A 22460-nucleotide genomic window follows, 5' to 3' on the forward strand; every position below is an offset into this window, starting at 1 on the left:
TTTTGATGTTTCTTCAGATTGTATTAAATTAGCTGATTTCTGCTGCTGGCCTGTCCACCCAATACCTGCACTTTTTCTATACCACATTGCCAGAGCTAAATGAGTTTAAAATAACAACCTGAGGAGCATGTAGAGGTAGTATAGTAAATAACTGGAGATGTTCTGAAAGCCTTCACAAATGGGTAGGTGTAAAAAGATGGATGGTGTGTTTAGGTTGGGGAGGAGATTAGGAAGAAGTAAATAAGAGCAGAGTAAGGACTGACAGAGAAGAATGTTCAAGTTCCACTACATTTCTTCTTTTGTGATCCCTAAATTAGGGAATATACTTCTAAAGGCAGCAGGGTTAAATCTGGTGATGAAAGGAAATACACTTGCCTCATGCAAAAAGACATGTAATAATAGATATTACATTGTTGTAATAAATATGTAATCTGGAAGAACTCTGTTTATATAGAAAAGTCTACAAAGTTACATGTCTATTTCATAATGTTTTTCATTTCAATAGGCTTCCATCTGAAACATTCAATATCTTAGGTATTTAATTTGTGTAACCACTGACTTGACCCATTATGACAGTTACCGTAGGTGAATTTTTTGCCTATAATCTTTGCATTGAAAACAGCAAAGGTCAGATGACAGGGAACTTTTCACACTGTATGTGTTGTAGGGGTGCATGCTGAGAATGAGACTGTGCCCAAGTCAAATAGAAACTCCTTTCAACGAGTGAAAGCCTTGAGCAAACATCTAACGCACCTGCATCCAGCAGGCAGCCTGTTCTTATCCTGACACTCGCATCTGACTTAAGAAATAAAAACATCTTGTGTTGTTTGCAGGAGTCTGTGGAAGCACTTCCGAGCCGTCAGCCTCTGTCTGTTCTTACTTGTGTTCCCTGCGTACATGGCCTACATGATTTGTCAGTTTTTCCACATGGATTTCTGGCTGTTGATCATTATCTCCAGCAGTATTCTGACCTCTCTTCAGGTAAGAGTGTTAGCCCTGTAGTAACTGTGCAGCCCTGCATTAACTGTGATCCTCTTACTCTAGAGGGGGACATACGTGGTGAGAAAAGAACAGAAATGATAGAAGGACAGAAGTACAAGATACAGTATAAAAATCTCTAATCCAGTATCTGAGGCTAAGAAGTTCTAGGGATGGGCTGAGAGCATAGGTGAAAGGAAGTCTGTTTCAAATTGTAAAGCCAGAGGGCTTTTGAGGGCACAACTATCACAGTAAAAAGTTTGGGGTTTTTGTTTTTTGGTCTTTTTTTTTGTTTGTTTGTTTGTTTTTTTCTAGAGCACGCATTTTTGTATTGTTACCTAGCTGTGGCTCTTTGAGAGCGATATGATGTTCAAAACACAGTAGTGTAAATACAGGAAATGTTTTGTACTATGTTCAGTTATTAAATTTATAAAATCACCCCTCATGGTGCTCAACACTTTTGTTTAATCAACTCAGCCGTGTTCTGGACTCAGGAAGGTACAGAAGGGGATGAACTTGGGAACAAGCTTAAGTGCTCTGCAGGAAGGAATGACTTCTATTTGTCTTGAACTTGAGCAACAATTTGACTCCTTTGGGGCTTGTCTGCTCTCTGTGTGGTTTGGGAGCATGGACAAAGCTTGAAGGACTTAAGCTCCAGTTCAGAATTGAAGGCTGAGCTCATGGTCTTGCACTGTGTTACAGGTGCTTGGGACTCTCTTCATTTATGTCTTGTTTATGGTGGAGGAGTTCAGAAAAGAACCAGTAGAAAATATGGATGATGTGATTTATTATGTAAACGGCACTTACCGGCTGCTGGAATTCCTCGTCGCTCTCTGTGTGGTGGCATACGGCGTCTCGGAAACCGTCTTTGGTGAATGGACTGTGATGGGTTCTGTGATCATCTTCATTCACTCCTATTACAATGTGTGGTTGCGGGCCCAGCTGGGGTGGAAAAGTTTCCTTCTTCGCAGAGATGCTGTGAATAAGATCAAATCACTGCCCGTCGCCACAAAAGAGCAGCTGGAGCAACACAATGATATCTGTGCCATCTGCTACCAGGTAAGAATTCGAGTAGTGTCAAAAAGATTGACTTGAACTTTAATACCTCTAGACTGTCAAGTTCAGCCTGCAACTAGTAAAATAAATTACTTGAATTATATTTAATGAGTTATATCGTGCTATGAAGTTATTTGAGTTGCCCAGTGTTTTGCTTTGTGTAAATTGATTTGGAGTGCTGTCACTGAGATAGTTTGGATATGTTTAAACTTTCATTCCTTTTTTCCAGTTACACAAGAAACTCTGTCCTTGAACTTCTTTGATACCTTCTGTGTTTGGGTTGAGCTGGTCTCAGCAGTAACAGCAAACGTGCCTTTCCTTCATTAGTGGAAGATTTGGATACTGAAAGACAATGTGTACTCAGTAGCTGATCTGTTATTATTCCATAGAAGCAGATCAGTCTCTACAGACTTTGCTACTTCATGCGCAGTGTCAGTTTTATAACAGAAACGTAATTATCAAAAGGTTAAGGGACTGTCTAATGTAAGTCAGCAGATATAAAGACCTTAGAAATTAATGCTGAAAGTAATATCTTTATCACATCTCCAGCTCCAACGTCTTTTTCTCTTGGATAGAAATTGTAGTTTTATGTGACAGTGAAAGAACCATCCTAAGATTAGTAGTGTGCAGTTGGAGTGTGGTTGGATTGACTCCAACCCTAATCGAGATTCTTTCAGACTAAAACTACCAGTGCCAGATTGAGAGACAATGTTTAAAACACCAGACGGGTGATTTGTGGGTCTCAGCTGACAGAATTAGGGTGTCACTTAGTTTCTGGTTTGCTGCTGTTTCCTGTTGTATCTGGAAGTGTGCTGGTTTCGACCTGCACAATTGTTTCTTAAGCCAACTAATCCTGTGACTCTCATCCTACAAAAGCTTGTATTTAAATGTAATAATACATATGTATTAGAAACAAAGCTTTTGGCTAATTTCTAATCCCAGTAGCGTAAAGAAGCAGATGCAGCCAGTGTGTGAATTGTGTGTGTATTTGAATGTGGAGGCCTGTTGATATGAAGAAACATTCACACTTGCCGGTGAGCTGTTTCTGTCTCCGCTGTGGCTGGTGGACCCAGCAGCTGTGTGAGACGAGAGGAATGAAATTACAAATAATATGTGTTTTCTTGTTTTTGTGTGCTTTCCAGGATATGAAAACTGCTGTCATCACACCATGTAGCCATTTTTTTCATGCGGGTTGTCTTAAGAAATGGCTGTATGTGCAAGAAACCTGCCCGCTGTGCCACTGCCAACTCAAGAGCCCTTCGCAGCTACCAGGACTGGGACCAGAGCCAGCTCAACAGCCAAACCCCAGCGCAGAGCAAAATACCAGACCTGGAGATGCAGCCGAACCCCCTGCTGTTGAACATGACAACGGGCCAAGTGTGAAAGGCAGTTCTGGCGAGGGGGATGGACAGGTTGGGGAGGGACAGGACAGCCCGAAGGCCTCTGCTGGGACGGAGGGGTCTCAGAGCACGGACAGTGACACAAGCCCGTGTGGGGCCAGCCAGGGAGCAGCTTGTGCTGCAGAACTAATTGCAGCCCCAGAGGGGTGTCCAGCTCGAGACCTGAGCGTTTGTGTCCAGCTCTAAGGTGACAAAGGATGAGACGGGAACAAATACATTTCAGAGATCCAAGTTTGACTCAGAAGAAAACCTGTCCTTCCACAGCTGTGAAAGAAGTTTAGCTATTAATGCTGGTCAAAACGTAATCTCCCATGCTGATTTTTGTGGGCTGCTTGGTAGCGGTAACTCCAGTGAGATGTAGTAGAAATGACTCCAGAAGCTCTCTGAACTGTGGGCATAGGAAGGATGTCTGGAAATAAATTGCAGTAAAAAGTGTTTTTGGAGACATAGGTGAGAGGTAAGAGGAGTGAGAAGTCTGTGAGAAGTTGTAGAAAGACAGACAGAACATGAGCTTTTATTTTGGTCAGGAAGAGGGTGTCACATCCAGCCAGGGTATCCACGAGGCGTTAAATGCAGAGTTGCTGGTCTGGCTGAGGTGCAGCTTTGGTTGCTGGCAACATTTTTTTATGGCACGTATTCAAAAATCAAAGATAGAACAGCAGCGATTGTACTGGAAGATGGAAGCACTCCGTATACGTCATATGTATGCTTTGGGTGTTCTTGGTGGGGCAGTTGCATTTGAATTCATGTAATCTATAGCGACTCTTGACATTTATGATGGAGTCTTCAATATTTTGATGTATATGAAACTTTTGCTAATAATGGGAACAGTCTGGGCTGCATGAAGTAAACTAAAGCTCTAATGAACACTTTGACCTCTGCTACCGTGTGCAGGAGGAAAGTGGGATGAGTTTTAGGGCACAGAGCAAGGCCTTACAGTACTGTGCTGTGTAATGTTTAATTCTTGCAGCTGAATTCAAACAGTATTAAACTCTGGCGATATTTGCACTTTGGGAATGAGTACATTATTGTGTATGATCAGACTCCGCAAATGCCACTTTTAAAGCTGTTAATAGGTTTGCACCCTTTTTTCTTTGACATGGACATGTCCATACTTAAATTTTTACATGCATCATGGCTTCAAGTAGAACTAGGGACTGGGGTGGGGAAATAGGTGGGAGTAGGGAGCAGGCAATTTTTTTATGTGAATTTTGATATGAAGAGAAATTAGTCACTTATTTATACGATAGGCTTGACTCAAGTGTTTTTCAAAGTCGGTATTCCTAATGTGAAATGTGATACTATTTTATTTTTAGTAGTAAATTTGGATGTAGACTGACAGACATAGCTGAATGTCTTAATAAATTACATTTGAAGATTTTTACACTTGGTTGTGTGATTCTTGTACTGAAATTCCATGTTTTGACTGGCTCTTCTGCAGTAGTAGCTTTCTGTTCCCCTTGGAGATCAGTGGAACTTCTGATACCTGCTTTCTCCCCCATTTCCATTGCAGTGCTGTGTGTTCTGGTGGTGCCTCCTGCTCTCCCCTGGTCCTCACCACCAGATCTGCACCAACACAGAACAGCACAACACGAGGCCCGTTTGCTCCTGGAGGCTGTGGGGGCTGCTGCTGAGCCTCCAACAGAACCCAAACCTTCTTCATTCTCACTTTGACAGGATGGGAGGATCAGTTCCACCATCCTTTCATGCTGTATCTCAGTTTTGTTTTCTTGCATGTTGATCAGAAATTTGGGTTTACCAGGTGAGCACTGCAGAGCTTTTACTAACTGCTGGGTGGGTTGAGAGCAGGGGAAATTGTGAGAACTTCTTTCTTGAAGTCTCACTCCTGTTGGTCAGTGGTCTGGAGCCTTCTCTTCTGTGTCTGTGCTTCTGTGGAACAGAGTTTTTCTCAATAAGATGTTAGGCTTTTAACCTACGGAATTCATGATTTTTCCATTCTAGCCGCACTTAAAAATCTGCGGAGGTGGGAAATTGAGAATTTCTGGGCTGCGCTTTAGTGTTGTGAAACAAAGGCTTTCCCTTGATTCACAGAATACGTTCTTGAAGACCCTCTGTTAAACCCTGCTTTGCTGTCCCTGGGTGTGGAAAGATGAGCCCACAAGGTCCTCACACCAGGGGTGGGAGGTTTTTCCTTGGTTAAGATGAACTCCAGGGAGCAGTGGTTCCCCGGGGAACAGCTCAGCAGAGTCAGCTGGTGGGCTGGAGCCTGGAGGGGCTGTGGCTGCTGGACAGACCTCAGGGCGAGCGCGAGGAAGGGAGAACAACTTGTGCTCATCTAGAGTATTCATCTGAGGACAGGAGGAAATCACAGGAGCCATCAGCTCCGTTGCTATCCCACACGGTATGTCACGTCACTTTCTTAAATATCGGAAGTGGTGATGTAACAAAAAAATAAGGTTTGCCTTCACTGTTTATGCTAAGAGCCGTTTCTCAGCCTGACTGATCTCTTGGCAATGAACCTTTTAATTTCTACCCTAAATTATTCATAGCTAATGGGTAGTGCAAAAGCTAGAGGAAAGGACTATGAATTTACACCGACATCGCTAAGAGGTAAGTGCACCTGGAGACTGCTCATTGAGGATCAACAGACCCACAGCACACTGAACAAATACAAATGCCCCATCTGCTGGGACGGCGCGTCAGGGCGTGGATGTGGTGCTGGAAAGGAGCCCGGCGGACCAGGTAGGTACGTGCTGACGAGAAATGACGCTGCGAGGTGCCCACCGGACTGAACCACAACTGTTCTGTGCTGGAGAAGGCGCTTGAGGATGTGGAGGCTCAGGCAATCTCGGCTGAGTTCTGCATCCTGGCGAGAGGGTGTGATGAGATGAAAACATCTCTGCACCTTTTTGACTGTAAGAAGGATGTTCTGGAGAGGGAGGGGAGAGAAAGGAGGGGAGGCTGCTGGCTTGGAGAGTTCATAGGAATGGCGCTTTGCTTGAAGGAAGGAAGTTACCTTCCTTGGGTGCCAACACTTATAAAGAATTGTTCGTGAGAGCAAGCTGAGGCAGAGTGTGTATGTTCATGAGGCAGAGCTGACAGGTTACTGACATCTGCTGGACTAGAAAGTTCAAGGAGGGAGGGGGAGGTGTGTGTGTTTGTGTGTGTGTGTGTGTGTGTGTGTTCACTTTTGCTTCATTTTTGGCTTTGTTTTCTCCAACTCAAAAATACTGACAAAATACCATTTTCTGAAAAACTAGGGACATCTAGCTCTAGCAGAACCCAAAAATAAGCCTGCAAGGAATGGGAGTGGATGGGAAATAAGCACTGAAAAGCCAAGCGGACTGTATCTTATGGGTAAGGGTGTTCAGGGATGAAGTGAGAACTGTCAAAACTCAACACCAAGTTAGATCTTGCAGAAGAAATAAAACTGCATAACTTGAAGGGGAACAGGAGAAAAGGCCGCTATGGGTGAGCAGGGAGGTCAGGAATGAAATGAACCTCCTGTCTCGATGCTCTATAGAGCATCTGGGTGAACAGTCCTGATCTCTGAGCTTTGCTGGTGCAGAACTCCCCCCTGGACACCGCTTGCTTTGAGCTGGTTTTCTCTGCATCTGTGCATGAGTAAATAGGGAAAATAAATGCCTTTGAGTGTTTATGATCAGGGTAGAACTGCAGGCTGAGGCTTGAAATCATTTGCATGATGTCAGGACTCCTGATGGTGGTGTGATTGACGACCATTTGGACTCACAAAGATGCTTCCAGCCAGGTGATACAATGGGAACAGTTGGGAATTTCATGGCTGGTTGGTTTTTCGCTGGAAGTGGCAGCACTGATCACACGGTGTGATGCTGTGTGTGTCTGGTCAGTCCTACGGAGTATCGCAGTGCTGCTGATTGAGAGTCCATTGCTCTGGGCTCAGGGAAATGTTATTTACACAAGGTGAGATGACTCCATGGGAAGAGCAAACAAGTCTGTGGCTGGGAATTTGAGCTGAACGCTTTGGTTTGAACTTCGCTGCCCTTGGCTCCCTTGGCTTTTGGCTATTTTGCAGCAGAAAACCCTATTTCCTTCCCTGTTCCTAGGGAAGCACTTCATTTTATGCCAAGGCAGAGAACTCTTGAAATGCACAAGGTTTTCCACCCCTTCTTTCAGAGTCCGCTTCTTCCTAATTCATTTTAAATTCAATTTCCAAGTCCTTTTCCTAAAATAGACCGGAGTTTGGGCTTACCTGAATGTTTGAGAGCAAAGTTGTAACATTTTTCCTAACTGGCAGGGACACTCACAGAGTTTGATTTCAGTTTGTTCAAACTATCTCTAGCAAATAAGATAGAAAATACAAGAAAGCTGATATCAGTGTCTAGAAAAACCCACAGTTGGGAAGGAGAACTGGCTGTTGGAAGCATGTGATGCTGGGAAGCCAGCTGTGTTCAGGCTGAAAATAACTGAATTAGAGTGAAACTTGCTGGATGTTGTTTGGGTCAGGAGAGCGCAGGGCAGGAAACCCACGCACTGGGTTTGAAGGCGGCAGCGCAGCCCGTCCCAGCATGGACGGTGATCAACGGCTGGAAGTTCTCGAGAGGGAGCGTTCCATGGACCACTGCTGGTTTCATAGAATGTCCTGAGCTGGAAGAGACCCACAAGGATCATGGAGTCCAACGCCTGTCCCTGCACAGGACACCTCACAGTTCACACTGTGTGTCTGAGGACGTTGTCCAGGCTCTTCTTGAACATTGTCAGGTTGGGGCTGAGACACCTCCCTGGGGAGCCTGTTCAGTGTCCAGCACCCCCTGGGTGAAGAACCTTTTCCTCATGCCCAACCTAAACCTTCCCTGGCACATCTTCTGCCATCCCCTTGGGTTCTGTTGGTCACTAAAGAGAAGAGCTCAGCCCTGTCCCTCCTCCTCCCTTTGTGAGGAAGCTGCAACCCCATGAGGTGTCCCCTCAGTCTCTTTTGATTCACTCTGCTCTGTGGAGGTGGCTCGTGGATTGGTACCGGCTTTTTTCCTCCTGTGTGTTGAACTTGTATGAAGAGATCTTTAATTTTCCAGCACTATTTGTCCGTGTCTGGAGCTGCACGGTAGCTGAGTCTGCCCTGTACAAATCGCTTATTCCAAGTCTTGCCTGTGACAGGACTCCACAAAAACATTTGTGGGCAAGACTGACAAATACATTTCCCTACTAAGCTCTTTGGCTTTGCTTGCACTTAAAAAGGTGTCAGTAAAGGCAATTTTAAACTCAGTTTTTCATAGTGTTACAATACTGAGTTTAGAAATTAACTGGTCCCCCTTTCTGCGAAGTGCATGTTCAATCACGTTAAGGATCACAATTCACTCCCCTGCACCTTGAAGATAGCAATTTTCTTTTTGACAATGCCTATTTCCTGTAACTCTGGCTATTTTATTTACGAGCACCCTGCTGGAGTCCCAGGCCAAGGCTGCGCTGGCTTGGGGACGTCGAGTGCTGATGTGGAGACTCTGGCCAGGGAAATTCCATCTGTTTTCATAGAGGACGTTATGATTCAGCTGATGAACCACTCAGCAGATATGTTCTGTGGCTCTAATGTATTGATTATTGCCTTGAAAACAAACGCTGTCTCTTAGAGAAAAAGGGAGCCTGCAAAACTTGGTGAGCTCTCTACAATTTGGAGGGTGTTAAACAATACTAAGAGAACATACCCGGCACACACGTAAACCTACAGATGACCGTCTTGGTTAAAAAGATGTAAGAGAAAAACAACTTATATGCACAAATAACCAATCCAAATTAAAAACAACAACAACAAATAGGTTTCTATGTGTTCCAAGTAATTAGAGGTGATTTTTCTCAGTAGTTGTCATTTCCTGGAGTCTTATAATCCACATCCTAAAATAAACCTGGTAGCTGAAACTCTGGGCTAATAAACCAGCCAAACACCAGGCGATCTGCAGGATTTTGGAGCAACAAATGTTAAAAGCATAGGAGTGCGATGCGGATAAATGACTTAATTCTTAGGAATTTAAAACGTAAAACTGACTTAATTGGACCAAAATAATCAATTGAATATGTATCTGGTATTTACAAATGAAATTATATACAGTTCCTTAATTGAACATAGTCTGAGTTTTCTTTAAACTGATTGTTCACTTCTAGCTTGGGGAAAAAATGCTGGAATGCGGGGGGATTAAGTTTTATTTAGTTTCCTTGCTAAGAGCTGCGTTGTGCGATTTAAAGGGAAACGTCCTTGAGAGATGGGTTCCTTTGTAAATGCTGTCAGACCTTGTTTGGTTTTAGATGGGAATTAATTTCTCTAAGGCCATGGTGGAAAGTGCGTATTGGTGAGTAAAGAAAAATGAAGAATTGTAACCTGCTAAGATGCATCTTGTTTTCAACAAGGAAATCTTCGCATGCGTGTTGCTGTTTTGGGCATCGCTGCTGTGGCCACCTTGCTGGAAAAAAGGCTGGTGATGATCTTCGTTTGCCCCCAGGTGGTAGGAAACACACAGTGAGAGAACCTCATATCCAGCTGTTGGATATTACTAGAATTCTTCATTATACCTTGATGTACTTTAATATTAACCTTAAGTGCTGCAGAAGGTGCAGCCACGTGTGTGGGCTCCTTGTTGAGCTCTGTGGGTGCTGTGGGGGTTCTGGTCTGTGTGTGTCCGTGTGTCCAGCTGTAACACAGCAGTGAGGATTGACTGGGGCGGTTAGAGACGTTTTAACAAAAACTGGACCCATTCAGCCATTTCTCAGCAGAATTACAATTGCATTTAAGGTGGATTTGGTGACTTCCAGGTCCCAATTTCTTTTTCTAAAGGTGTGGAGCTGGAAAGAATAATTAAAGGAAGGTGCAGGGTCACCTTTTCCCTTGGTACGGATGAGGAATAAATATAAGCCGAGTTCTGAGAACTTCCTGATCCCGGCGGTAGGCACTGGGTCTGGGATGAGGTGATGGGGTGGGCTGCTGTCATATTCTTCCCAGGCTTCTTCCAACAGAAAACACAGATCTTACCCTTGTGGGCTTTTTCTTTTTAGCTGTGTCTGTCTGTCACTGATGGGTCTTGGAATTACCCCCTTTGCTTTTGGAGACAAGCGGTCTCTTGATCTACTTGTGCTGTGCTTTTACGGGGGGTGTGTGGAACGCTGCTTGTAGTAGGTTCAAGCTCCTTTGGTGTTGCTGTGGATCAAACTCTTCTCTGAGCAGAAAACTGGCGCTAAACCTCTTCTTCACTCCTCCTGAGGATCCAACCCTTCAACACTTGTGTAACAACCCCTGTGTAAACACCTGGATGAAACTACACCTCGTGCAACGGGACCCCAAACTGCCCCAGGGCCCGGGGTTGTTTCCAGGGGGTTCGCTTTCCTCCTTTCCAGCTGCAGAGGGAGGGGATGGAGTCAGGAGCCGGGGCTGGGGGCGGGGGAGCCCGGGCAGCCCCCACGGTGGCCACGGCGGGGCGGTGCCGCTCCGCAAACCGGCGCGGCTGCAGGGGGGAGCGGGAACCGGGGATGCCCTTCCTGGGGGTTCCGCACATTTAAATAGTGCATGGCGAGTTTTACAAGGAAAAGAACAATAATAATAGAACCTCACGCCTGAATCCACCAGCTGTAATAAATGCCGAGTGAAGCTGCGGTCCAGCACATCCCCTGCGATGCTGATGCTCTGTGAACGGCTTGTCTGCAAAGTTTGCTGGGAAGAATCGGATTTATATTTACAGGGGATGTATGATGTGCTCTAACACCCGTATTTTTCTTTCAGCTTGAAAGATGTTTCCCCCCCGTCCCCATTAAAAACCAAACAGCACAGTCAGCTCCGTTCTCAGTGACAAGACAATTAGATGCCACAAAGCAATGCCTTTTATTGGAGCTTCCCACAGATAAAGATTTATATGATAGAAATAATTCGATTTGGATCAAGATTTCTGCTCAATATAACCCAAGGGTATTCTGAGAATTGCTTGGATTCTGGCAAAATCCCACTGGGTGTCAATCAGCACCGTCCAGCTTCAATTATGGGTTCAGATATTTTTTCCTCTTCCTTTCACACAGGGTTTTAAAGCTGAGATATGCAAACACAGGCCATTGTCAAATACTCCAATGGGAGACAGCTCTTCACCTCCTTGAATACAGTATCTTTTGCCTTCTTGCATAAATATTTTAATTGCTAATTTGCTGGTCTCATTTAACACAGATTCGGCATTTGTCATTTGAATTTAAACTTGTTAAAATTTACGATTTTCTTGGCTACCTATGTCAATAATTTAAAGGGAAAGCTCATTATTAAATTATTATGGGCAATTATTTCATGACTAGTGTGGAAATTGTCATTTCTGCAGCCTTAAAAGATCCTAGAGGAAGCACATGTGGATCAATAAGGATCAAATCCCAGAAAGCATAAAGATGCACAGGAACTGAGTCTTCTGTATAAAACATCATGTACCTGGGAAAATTCATATTAAAATTCCTGGGTGGCACTGATACTTTTTCCTTTGCAGGAACATGTCAGGTGGTGGTTAATGCTCCAGATTCCTCTGAGGTGATTAAGTTTGTTTTCTCTGAGAAATGATACTTAAGTATGATGAATGCAACTTTAATTTCCATAGATCACAACCAAAGGCAAGCAAGAGGGGCAGATAATTTCTGCGTACCTTGAAAAAGGAGACTGTTGGCTCTGTTTTCATTTGGCAGAGAACACGCTTGCTGGGGTGGCATTTGCAGGCTGCAGTTTGGGATCTGTGACTCCAGCTCCCATCCAGCACACACCAAACCTGCTGGAAGGGTGCGCAGCGCAGGCTGAGTCACAGTATCACAGTATCATAGTCCCGGCCCTTCAGGGTTTCCAGCAGTCAGGTAAATCCTGCTGGTTCCAGTGAGGTGGTGCTGAGCTTTACTGGGCAGAATGAATCACAGAACCACAGAATGGTTGGGGTTGAAGGGACCTCTAGAGAGCACCCAGTCCAATCCACCTGCTAAAGCAAAGTCACCAGAGCAGATCACACAGGAAGGTGTCCAGGTGGGTTTGAATGTCTCTGGAGAAGGAGACTCCACAACCTCTCTGGGCAGCCTGTTCCAGGGTTCTGGCACCTCAAAGTAAAGAAGTTTCTGCTCATATTCAGATGGAGCCTCCTGTGCTTCAGTCTGTGCGCATTGTCCCTCATCCTGTTGTCGGGCAGCACTGAATAGAGTCTGGACCATCCTCTGACACCCACCCTGGAGATATTTATAAACATTGATGAGATCCCCTCTCAGCTTCTCTTCTACAGGCTGAACAGCCCCAGCTCTATCAGTCTCTCCTCATAAGAAAGGTGCCCTAGGCCCCTTGTCATCTTCGTATCCTGCTGCTGGACTCCCTCCAGTAATTTCTTATCCTTCTTAAACCGAGAAGCACATAAATATATCCTTTTCCAGCCCCATGAATGCTGTGGAAGAGCTTTTCCCTGCCTGCAGCACCAGACTTTCCATCCCTAGTAGGCATTGTGCTGCAGGCAGTGCTCCCATGTTTTTGCAGGTATGGTGCTTGCCCACGCACCAGCCCCCGGCCCCAGCAGCTGCCTCCATCGCTGACACAGAACCACTCGGCAGAAGTATGTTGTGTTTCGGGAGTGACATAGTGATTGTAGACGTAATTCCCTTGAAAAGGGTGTTTTGAGGTGCAAGGTGTGTTACCAAGGTGATGCCAGCACAGCCCCTCCAGCGTTCCCCAATTTCTCAGCATCCGGCCAGCAGTCTCCACAGCTGGATTTAGCTCACGGCAAAAGCACGGAGAACAATGAGGTAAAGTCAAACCCCCTCCCCACTCCCACCAGATGGCCCTCACGCTTTTTAAATTTTACTCTAAACGGCTGGTAAATGCTCTGCAAGCACTTGGTGAGTTTACAAGGGGGGCAAGTCTTTCCTGTCACTTTATTTTAGCAGTGCAAAGCGTGGACTCCTGGATGAAGCCAGTGCCGGTGGCGGACACCTCCCTGCCTTTCCTGGGGGTCCCCTCGTGTTCTGGGTCTGTAGGACAAGTCCTGAAGGAGAAGCACTGAGCGACTCCAGGAGGGCGCAGAGCAGGTCCTGGAAATGTTGTTAAACTGAACCTTGCGCCTATGTGTTACAGACCATGTCTAGCGCCTGCACCTGGCCCTGGCACTAATTTGGGGGCAAGGCCAGGCTCCAAAGGGCAGGTGGCTGTTTCTTGCTCAGATGTCAGCCCTCAGTCTCTGCCTGGCCAAGTTCTGCCAGCAACGCTTTATGCTTTTTGAGGGCAAGGGACAGTTTGGGAGGTACTAAAATAGGCAAATACTTGATCGTAGTTCATCTCAAAGATTAAGAAAGGACATTTACTAACCCTTTACCTACTAGCTTGACATTTCAGTTTCAACTTTATGGCAGTGTTATAATATTGAGGAATCCAAGCAAAACCTTTCAGCTTGCAAAACGGTGAAGTTCTGAGTTTTGGCACCAATATAAACCCATACTTGATCCTGGATTTCCTAATGTATGCATCTTCCCCCCTCCACCAGGATCGTTTTCCCTTTGAGAACAATACCGGATTTGGCTCTCTCGTACTGTACTGTTACTGGAGTAGTTTAGTGCATTAACTGGTAGATTTGTTTATGCACAGAAAGGTTCTGCCCAGACATCGGTGCCGTAAGCTTTTCCATCTGCATGGCCCCGTTCTGACCTTGATCTGTTGTGGGGCTGCGGAGGGCTCGTTCGCGCTCCAGCCTCACAGGCTTTTCTATCGGGATTAGCTTTAAGGGGCTCAAGTTGTTGAAGGGTTTTTCTACTGATAAATGGATTGAGACCCATATTTTAATCTCACGTCATCAAACATTCATCAGATACTCTTGGTCATTACTGACAGAGCCAGGTTTGAACTAGTGACCTAGCAGTAAAAGGTCCCATTAGCAATTTCCTTAAACTGTCAAGTCATTGCATAACACAGATGAAATGTGATGGGATTTTTCTTTTTCTGCAGGTAAAGGCAGTGAGTTTCTGTTTAATTTTTATTTACTAATGACTGTGTTGCCAAAACATTCTGCGTTAAAGCATTCACGCTCCCATGTAAGCCAGAAACATGAAGAAACACAAAGATGGGGTGTATCACCCACGTCCACGGGGCAGTCGCAGGGTCAGGCAGTGTCACCCGAATTTCACTCATTTGTTTCCATGAATGGGGAGAGTGCTGGGGAGTCCCGGTAGCAAATCCCATCCTCACCATATCAGATACAGCACCCACACCCCGTGCCAAGACAGATCCTGGCTCTGTGTGTGTTGCTCTCTCTCCATAAGCAATAAAAACAAAGACTAACAGGCGTTTAGTAAAGCTTCTTTGGCTCACGTCGCACTGCACTGTTCTTTTACCAGCAATTTTTGTATCCAAGTCATTTCTCTCTTTACAGAACCGTTTGAAGAAATAATGTGTGAGAGGGAAAAAAGAATTACCTCCGGCAGTCGTGTTATAATGGTTCTTGTGCTGACAGCCCTTGGGGAACAGTGGCAGCAGCGGGGTAAGTATGTATGACATCTTTGTAGTGATAAAGAAACAAATAAATGTTCCCATTAACACTCCATCGGGTCAACAGCTATTCCAGACCAACATGATGTTGGCGGAACCCATTTGATTCATATCGTCTAAGACACACTTCTCTCGCAACATATCTTCTGGAAGGCACATAAACCAGAGGTCCTGCTCGAACCAGGTGGAGTCATTAAAGAATCAGCGAACTTTTTACAAGTTGCTTGAAATACCCTGGCTAGAATCCAGCTCCAGGGTTGTTGCTGTGTCTGTTTAACAGTTCCTTCATCACACCATGACAATGACTCTATTTCAGCACTGGAGGAAGTAATTTCTCCATACATCGTTTGTAATGCATTTTGGGAGGCTTTCTGAAGGCTTCCTAAGCCCTGCAGTGAGATCAGTGGGATGTGAGCCTCACCATAACGATCTTGGGAAGCATGAGCAGCATTTGTATATCATCCATAATGAATGTGTGTGCATATGGAACAAGCACACATGCTCACAGATGCCTGCTCAGCCAGGCTACCCTTTTCCTACAGAAGTCAGTGCAAGTTGTGCTTGAGTAGGAACTACGATGTCTCATTCTCCACCCAAATGATGGGTAGTGAAGCACATCTTCAAAAAAAAAAAGTCTATTTAGGGGAGTGTTTAAGCACAATTTATCTCTGCTAAAATACAGACTTTAAAACAGGCACAGACTTTCTAACTGACATGGGATAACCCAGAATGTGGTTCTTCCTTCCCGTTTAACAGGCGCTGTCTGGTTGTCTCTTCACCAGAACTTTTGTATTACTATTTCACACAGGTTGAATATTTTTGAGAAAAGGTCTGAAGAAGGGACCTGAGAAATCCAGGTGGATCATGCAAAGCCAGGATCTTGAACTTCAAATTGTCCAAAGCATTGTGGAAGGTACGTACAACGGTGAGTCTCTCTTTGTACCTTAAACTTCATTGCAACCAAAGCATTTCCATGCTGTGTTCTGGCAAAATCTCGCTTGTCAAAGGTTTGCCTGCGGTTCCAGGGAAAATGTCTGAGCCCAGCTGATGAACTTTTAGTTCTGCTTCTGCTGAAATCATAAAGTCTTCTGATGTTAACACAAATTCCAGAGAAAGCAGGTTTCAAAATGGTCGGCACAAAAAGAGCAGCCAAATCCTGAGCAGCCAAGTCCTAGACATTGAGAAGTTAACACTTGCCGACCCAGCAAGTTGTGTCTCTCATCGCTCCCCTGTTTGAAGGAAGAGCTTGAAATTCTGGACTACACCCTTCAAAAGTTCTTGTGCATGTTTAAAGTCAAAATCCCAAGAGGCAAAGTCCTCAGAGTTTATAGAAGTGTTCTAAAGCAGATACAGGTTTCAGAGTCACTTAAATACTTCTGATAATAGTCTTGATTCAGCAAAGCATGTGACCATTTTAGTAGATGTTTAAATCCATCCCATGTAATATATTTAAACTCCTTCCCTCAGTGCATGCCTCTGGGCTTCTCCCTTCCCTCTTAAATGGGAGACATGTACTCGCATGTCCCTGAAGTCGATCGCAATTGATCATGCATTGCTGAACTGACAATGTAAAAATCATATCAAGATTTTGTGTGATAAAATAACCATAGTCTGCCCAGTGGATGCCAGAATAAACAAGTAAACACTAGCCAGCCTTTAAATGTATTGCAAACTTCTGCAAGTACTGTAGGGAACGTAAATCTGCAGCTGGCTGTAGCGTAGTGCAATTTCCACCAATGCAATAAAGAAACAGATTTCATCTGTTTTTATTAGTGAAAACAGAGGGTGTCACCCCTCTGTAGAGATGGTTTGCCCTTTTGGCATGAGCAGGGCTATGAGGACTGGGAGGTGGTTAGGACAGAGCCATCAGGCCCCTGTCACTGACACCCTGTGGTCCAACTACCCGTGCAGCCGTATTTACCACAGGATAGCAACAACTCTCCAAGAGTCGAATTCATGGCTGGACACGACCGCGTGTCCTTGTCCGCGAACGACAGCACTACCGCCTGCCTGAGCACCCTGAGTATTTGGAGTGGCCCACAGCATCCACCCCCCCGAACCCATGCGGGTAACTGTCCCTGCTCACATTTGCTGTCGGATGTGGGGACGCGGGTCCCGCGGGAATCCCACGGGACAGACGTGGGGCTGGGATGCCGGGGGGAGCTGTGGGAGCTGCTCTCTACCCCGATCCCTCCCCCCGGCCCCCGGGTGCATCCCGCGATCCACGCGTCCCCGCGGTGCCGGCGGGAGCAGCTCCCCCGTACGGCCGCCAGGTGGCGCCGTGGCCACGCGGCGCGGAGGCCCCGGCACCGCCCCCCCCCCCCCCCCGCCGCCAGCGCTCGGGCTCGGCTCCGCTGCTGGGGGAACAGGGGGGACTCGCCTTCCCCCCACCCCCCGGCCCGTGAGAGCGGAGGTTGGGGTGCCCTTCCTCCTCCTTCCCCGCCGTGCAGCCCCGTGCGGGTCTCACCTCGACGTGTTTCCGTAGCTCTGCTCGCCCCTGGCGGGCTCCTACCCCGGGCGGTAATGGGTGAGCTAAACTTGGGAAGGAGGGGAGGGCGTATCCCCCCGTCCCGTCGTTTTCCTTCCGACGAGTCCCTGGGGGCCAGCCCGCTCTGTCGGACTCTTGCAGCTGCCTGACAGGCCCCCTGTCCCGGGGTCCCGCGCCCCCAGGCACCGCTCCCTCCCTTCCCCCCGGCCCCTTGCAGGCCAGGCAAGCAAATGCTTCCATCAATGTCCCACTGCTTCCCACCTGCAGGAATTAACCCAGCCCCAGGGCCAGCAGCCTCTCTCTGCCCAGCGGGGAGAGCCCCAGTGCCCCATGCCAGTCGGGGGTAACCCGGGGCCCCCCAGTCCCCAAGGGCCGGGGGAGGCAGGAGGAGGAAAGCTCCTGGATGAGATGTTTCCATCTAGATCACCTGCTACTGCTTCTTCATGGAAAATAGGGTAAAAGCAGGCTTCTGTATCATCATACTGTAGACAGACCCTTTGTCCCAGAGGCATCCATGCTCCTTCCTCCTCAATAGGGCAGGCAGAGTGTTCAACCCTCAGTCCTCTGAGCCCTTTTCTCCTCCTTCTCCCCAGACGCAAGACAGGTAGGAAGAATAAAATACCCCAAGTAGCTGAAAAGTGTCATCACCTGCCAAGATGAACATTGGATTTATTTGTGGATGGAAAGTCTTTGCTTCAAAACAGGAGCCTATTCTCAATAAGGAAAATATTCACGAAAAGCATCTTTGCTGGGGAGGATACTAGTGAACTGTACCCAAACCTTCAAGCCCCTTCCACCTCTGCATCAGCAGAAAGTGCAGGTACGTGCTCAGACTCCCAGTGCTTTGCTTTCAGTCCCACCTTGAGAGGAGAGTCTGCTTTTCCCTTGCCCCCATTCAGCATGGGTCTGTTGCTCATCTGCCTTCTTCCAAAAAGGGCAGGAAGGAGCACAGTCCCTTTGGGGGTGCCTCATCCAGCTGCAGAGGTCAGAGAGGAGGGAGAAGAAGGGTTTTCTCTCAGAAATTCCCATTTCCGATCACTTCTCCCTCACTTGGGGTCTGGACAGAGGGAAGTGGGTCTTGACTGTCACCCCTGTGCCAAGAGCCCTGAGGCAGAGGGAGCGGAGAATGGAGGCAGGAGGAGGGAGTTGTCTGGGATGAGCTCCAGGTCAGAGGAGAGAGGGGCCTTGGGCCCACTTGGAAATCTCGTCAGGGCAGGGGAGAGGCCTTTCCCCATGCAGGAGACTCCTCTGTCTCCAGCCTCATAAGAGCTGTGTTTGTCCTCTGGAGTGAAACCTCTTTCCATGCCCCTTTGTCCTCCCCAGGAGCCCTGTTTTCTCCCATATAGGAGACGTGGCACATGGATCCCAGTGTTGCCCCATCCCTGCTATCTGTCACAACCGGGGACTCTGCAACCAGATCCTGGTCCTGTTCATAAACCGCTCTTGCCCGAGCTGCAAAGTTGCAGCTTATGGGTTGATGTAGCTGTGGTAAAATCCACAGCTTGCCTATGCAGCTCTCACCTGCTTTGGGAGCAAAGCACAGCCTGCAAGTCTCTGTGTGTGTTCTATTCTGCATTGCGCGCTGAGAGCTTTTAGCTCGGGCTTGCAGGGAAGCATCACTGCAATGTGCCTGAGTTTTCTTCTGCAGCAAAACAGTTAAGCACCGAGTCCCAGCCAGCCCAGCGAGTACTCCCCCGTGGCAGACTGCAGAGTGTCCTCCAGCTCAGTTTGCCATGCTGAGGAAAGGACGAACCCAGCTTCCCACATGAATACGCTCCGGCCTCATAACGGGCATGACAGCGATATGCATGCAGGAGCAGCTCTGCTGCAGTCGGCAGAGTGCAGTGGTGTTGGTCCAGAGACCAGTCTCAGGTGGTGAGGAGAAAGTGAGTGCTAAAGGCAACTGGGAATGCTTTATATCAAAAGCCTTGGTAAGCTGGGGCTGGCCTCTGCAGGGTGGATGGAGCACAGAAGTCTCCTTGCCTGCTGCCAGCATGTTTTTTTTTCTCCCAAAGTCTTGACTTTCTCACCCCCTCCTTGTTTCAGCTCTGCTTTTCTTTCACACTGCCCCAGTGGGGGTCGACCCAGTGTTTAACTCTTTCATCCTTGTAGCAATTAGTTTGTGGCTTTGAGACTGCCCGTAATGCCTCAAGTGTGGCATCTCCTCTGTCCCTCAGCAGGACCCTCCAGGAGCTTTCTTGTGTGTTGGACACAGAGATGTGTGTGTGTGTACAAGGTGGAAAGTAGTGGAGAACTTGTCACTTTTATTGTTGTGGCTGGATGTCCCTGCGCAGTGGAGGTGCCCTCACACTGCTGCTGGGATGCTATTCCCTTCAGCATCCAGGAAAAGGCATGGAAACGGTCCCCTGATCCCTTGAACAGATTTGAAGGGTAAAATCTGCCAACTGCTCAGTATATTGATTCAAATGCATTATTCCTCCCTGGGCAGATCCCTGCCCTGGGAAAAGAGCAATCAGTGCAGGTGCAAATGGCTATTAATTGCAAAATGTATCTCACCGTGGAGGCATTTAGGCTGGATATGATACAAGTGACAAAGCAGCAGCCTGAAGAAGACCAATAAGCCAGAGCACTACAGGGGCCAAACTACTCCTATGTGATACCTATGGTGTAAATATTCATGTATGGCTGTGTGTCGGTGTTCTTCTGCATATCCCTGAGATATGACACAGTAGGATTATGTGAAGATTCAAATTTTATCTGCAGGGAATGTGAAAAACTTGCTCTCCATAACGGTTCCCATGTGAGAGCTCAGTGTACTTCGGACGTGGATGTTTTGTGTGTGAACCCGCCTAGAGCCAAGGATCAAGTGCAGTTTCTCGTTGCCGGCGAGGTGCTGGCAGCGGGCTGTGTGCCTGTGTTTTTGAGACAGAGCTCTTGCCGAGATGTAGCTGTGTGCTCAGACAGCCGCTGCTCACGAAGTGCCGTGCAGGTGGCTGGAAGAGGGTCCTGTAGAGTTGCCGGACTGCCCTAGGGTGCCTATGGAGCTGAATGCTGTGCCTGTAGCGTGTTGTACCTGTGCTGCCTGTTCTCTGGACCCTCAGCTGTGCTTCGGGCAGGGCTTAGCACGGCCCGCTGGGCTCCGCTGCCCTCCGCGGCGTTCTGCGCAGCCCCGGGAACAGCCACTCGCCCTGCTATCGACAGCATCTTCCGCACCTCGGGGGGAAACAGAGGGGTACGGAAGCAATTCAGAGACAACCCAAACACTTCAGAGTTTTCCCTCCCCTAAGCGGGATAGGGAGTTCCCCTCGAGCGGCACGACATCGCCCTGGGGAGGGCGAATAACCCGGCTTGCCGAGACGCACCGGCTTTTGTTTTATTATATGTGCAAACCTGTATTTGAGGAGGCATAACCCACGCAGCCAGCACAGCTAACTCGGTTCCGCGTGAAAAGCCCGTGAGGGAGGCGATGGCCAGAGCCTGGGGCGCAGGAGAGCCGCTCGGCAGCAAAGCGAGTTGCGCGGGGGGAAAGACGGGTTGATGCGGGAAGACTGGCGAGAGGCAGGTCCAGGAGCCCACGGAGAGCTGCGGACGCTGCGCCCGCTCCACCACCGCCAGCCAGCTCAGCGCTTCCCCAGAGAGGGCATGAATTAGTTTTATTGTTATTATATTATTATTTTCCCTAGAAAAAGAATCGGACTTCCTAGAGGAAAAAAAAAATAGGACTTTCTCTGTGTTCGGAAATTGTGTGCTTTTGCTGCAAAGCAACGCACTGCTGCCCGGGAACGGGGCAGGAACCGGGGTGAGCGGTGGAGGCTCAGCGGGGATTTGGGGATTTGCAGCGGGGAAGTTGACGGGACCCAGAACACCTCCAGCCACACGCGTGTTTCCAGCGGTGTTTGCGCTGAGGATAATCCCGCTGCGTGAGGCGGCCTCTCCTCCCGGGCTCGGGCAGGGGGCACTGCCGGCGGGGCGCCCCCGGAGCAGGGGTTGGCGGCCGCGGGGCGTACCCGGCTTTGGGCAGTCGGGGTCGGCAGCCTGGCGCTGGGGAAGGACCCGCCGGGGCGGCCCCGGGGGAGCGGGGAGGGCTCGGCCACCTTTGCAAGTAGCGCTGCCGCTTGTCCCCGGTGGCTCCGGGCTGTGCGGGAGCGAGGAGCGGCGCTAGGCACTGCGGGGGGAGAGCGGGGTACCCCACCGAGGGGGTCTCCGTGTGTCAACCCCCCCTTCCCCGGTTATCCCCGCGCGGGGCGGCCCCAGCGAGCAGCGCCGCCGCCTCGCTGATGAACAAAGGCACGATCGTGTTTGTGTTAATACCCCCAACCCCCGGGGGGGGCTTCGGGGCAACTTTCCCCCGGGTCGGCCGGGGTTTCTGGGCGGAGCTATGCTAACGAGAGGGGGCGTGGCCTCGCCCCCGCGGCAGCGTCTCCACGAGCGGCCATTGGCGGAGGAGCCGTGGGGGGGGAGAGGTGACGCGATGCAAATGAGGGGGCGTGGCCGCTGCGGCCCCGCCCCCCGCCCGCCGGGGCTGCGGGGCTCGTGTTCGGCGGCGGGGACAGTCAAAGTGGCTCCCATAGGGAGAGACGGCGAGTCCGCCCCGGCGCTGCGGGAGAGGGAGGGGGCGCGGGCATTGGGAGCCCCAGGGTCTCCCTCCGTCCGTCCGTCCGTCCATCCGCGCCGCCGCCGCGGGTGCGCCCCTCTCGCTCCCTTCCCGGCGTGCGCCCGGCTCCGGCAACTCGCTTCCTGCGCGGCTGGAGAAGGGAGGAGAGAGCGCTTCGGCGGGGAGCGGAGAGAAGAAAGAGGGAGAAAAGAAAGAAAGAAAGAAAAGAGAGAGGGGAAAAAAGGGGGGGGAAACTTGCCTCTCTTGTCACTGGAAAATGACACTTGATGTAGCAGAGCCTGCCGCAGCTCCCGTTCGTCCTATTGTTTCTTAAACTGCCATCTGAGATTTTTTTTTTCCTGCTGCCATCCGAGGGGTGTCTTCATACAAAAGGGACTTCAAGTACTCCTCCGGCTTGCCAGCGCTGCAACCAGCCCCCAGCACCCCGCCAGCCCCTCCAAGCACCCAAACAAACTGCACACGCAGCAAACAGCAGCAACAAAACCGGGCTCTGATTGCTTCTGGATTTTTTTTTTT

The 22460-nt window shown here is 48.5% G+C and overlaps 1 protein-coding gene across 1 annotated transcript in view; it reads left to right on the forward strand.

Moving 5' to 3' along the window:
• The window catches only part of RNF145 (ring finger protein 145), a 40232-nt gene extending 35642 nt beyond the window's left edge, over positions 1-4590 (forward strand). The window contains exons 9-11 of the mRNA XM_080353445.1: positions 834-981; positions 1681-2037; positions 3177-4590. Coding sequence (XP_080209571.1) covers positions 834-981; positions 1681-2037; positions 3177-3620 — 949 coding nt within the window. The 3' untranslated portion in view covers positions 3621-4590. The remainder of the gene's footprint in view (positions 1-833; positions 982-1680; positions 2038-3176) is intronic.
• The last annotated feature ends 17870 nt before the right edge of the window (positions 4591-22460 follow it).

Source organism: Nesoenas mayeri (assembly GCF_963082525.1).
Source record: "Nesoenas mayeri genome assembly, chromosome: 14".
NCBI classification, from domain to species: Eukaryota; Metazoa; Chordata; class Aves; order Columbiformes; family Columbidae; genus Nesoenas; species Nesoenas mayeri.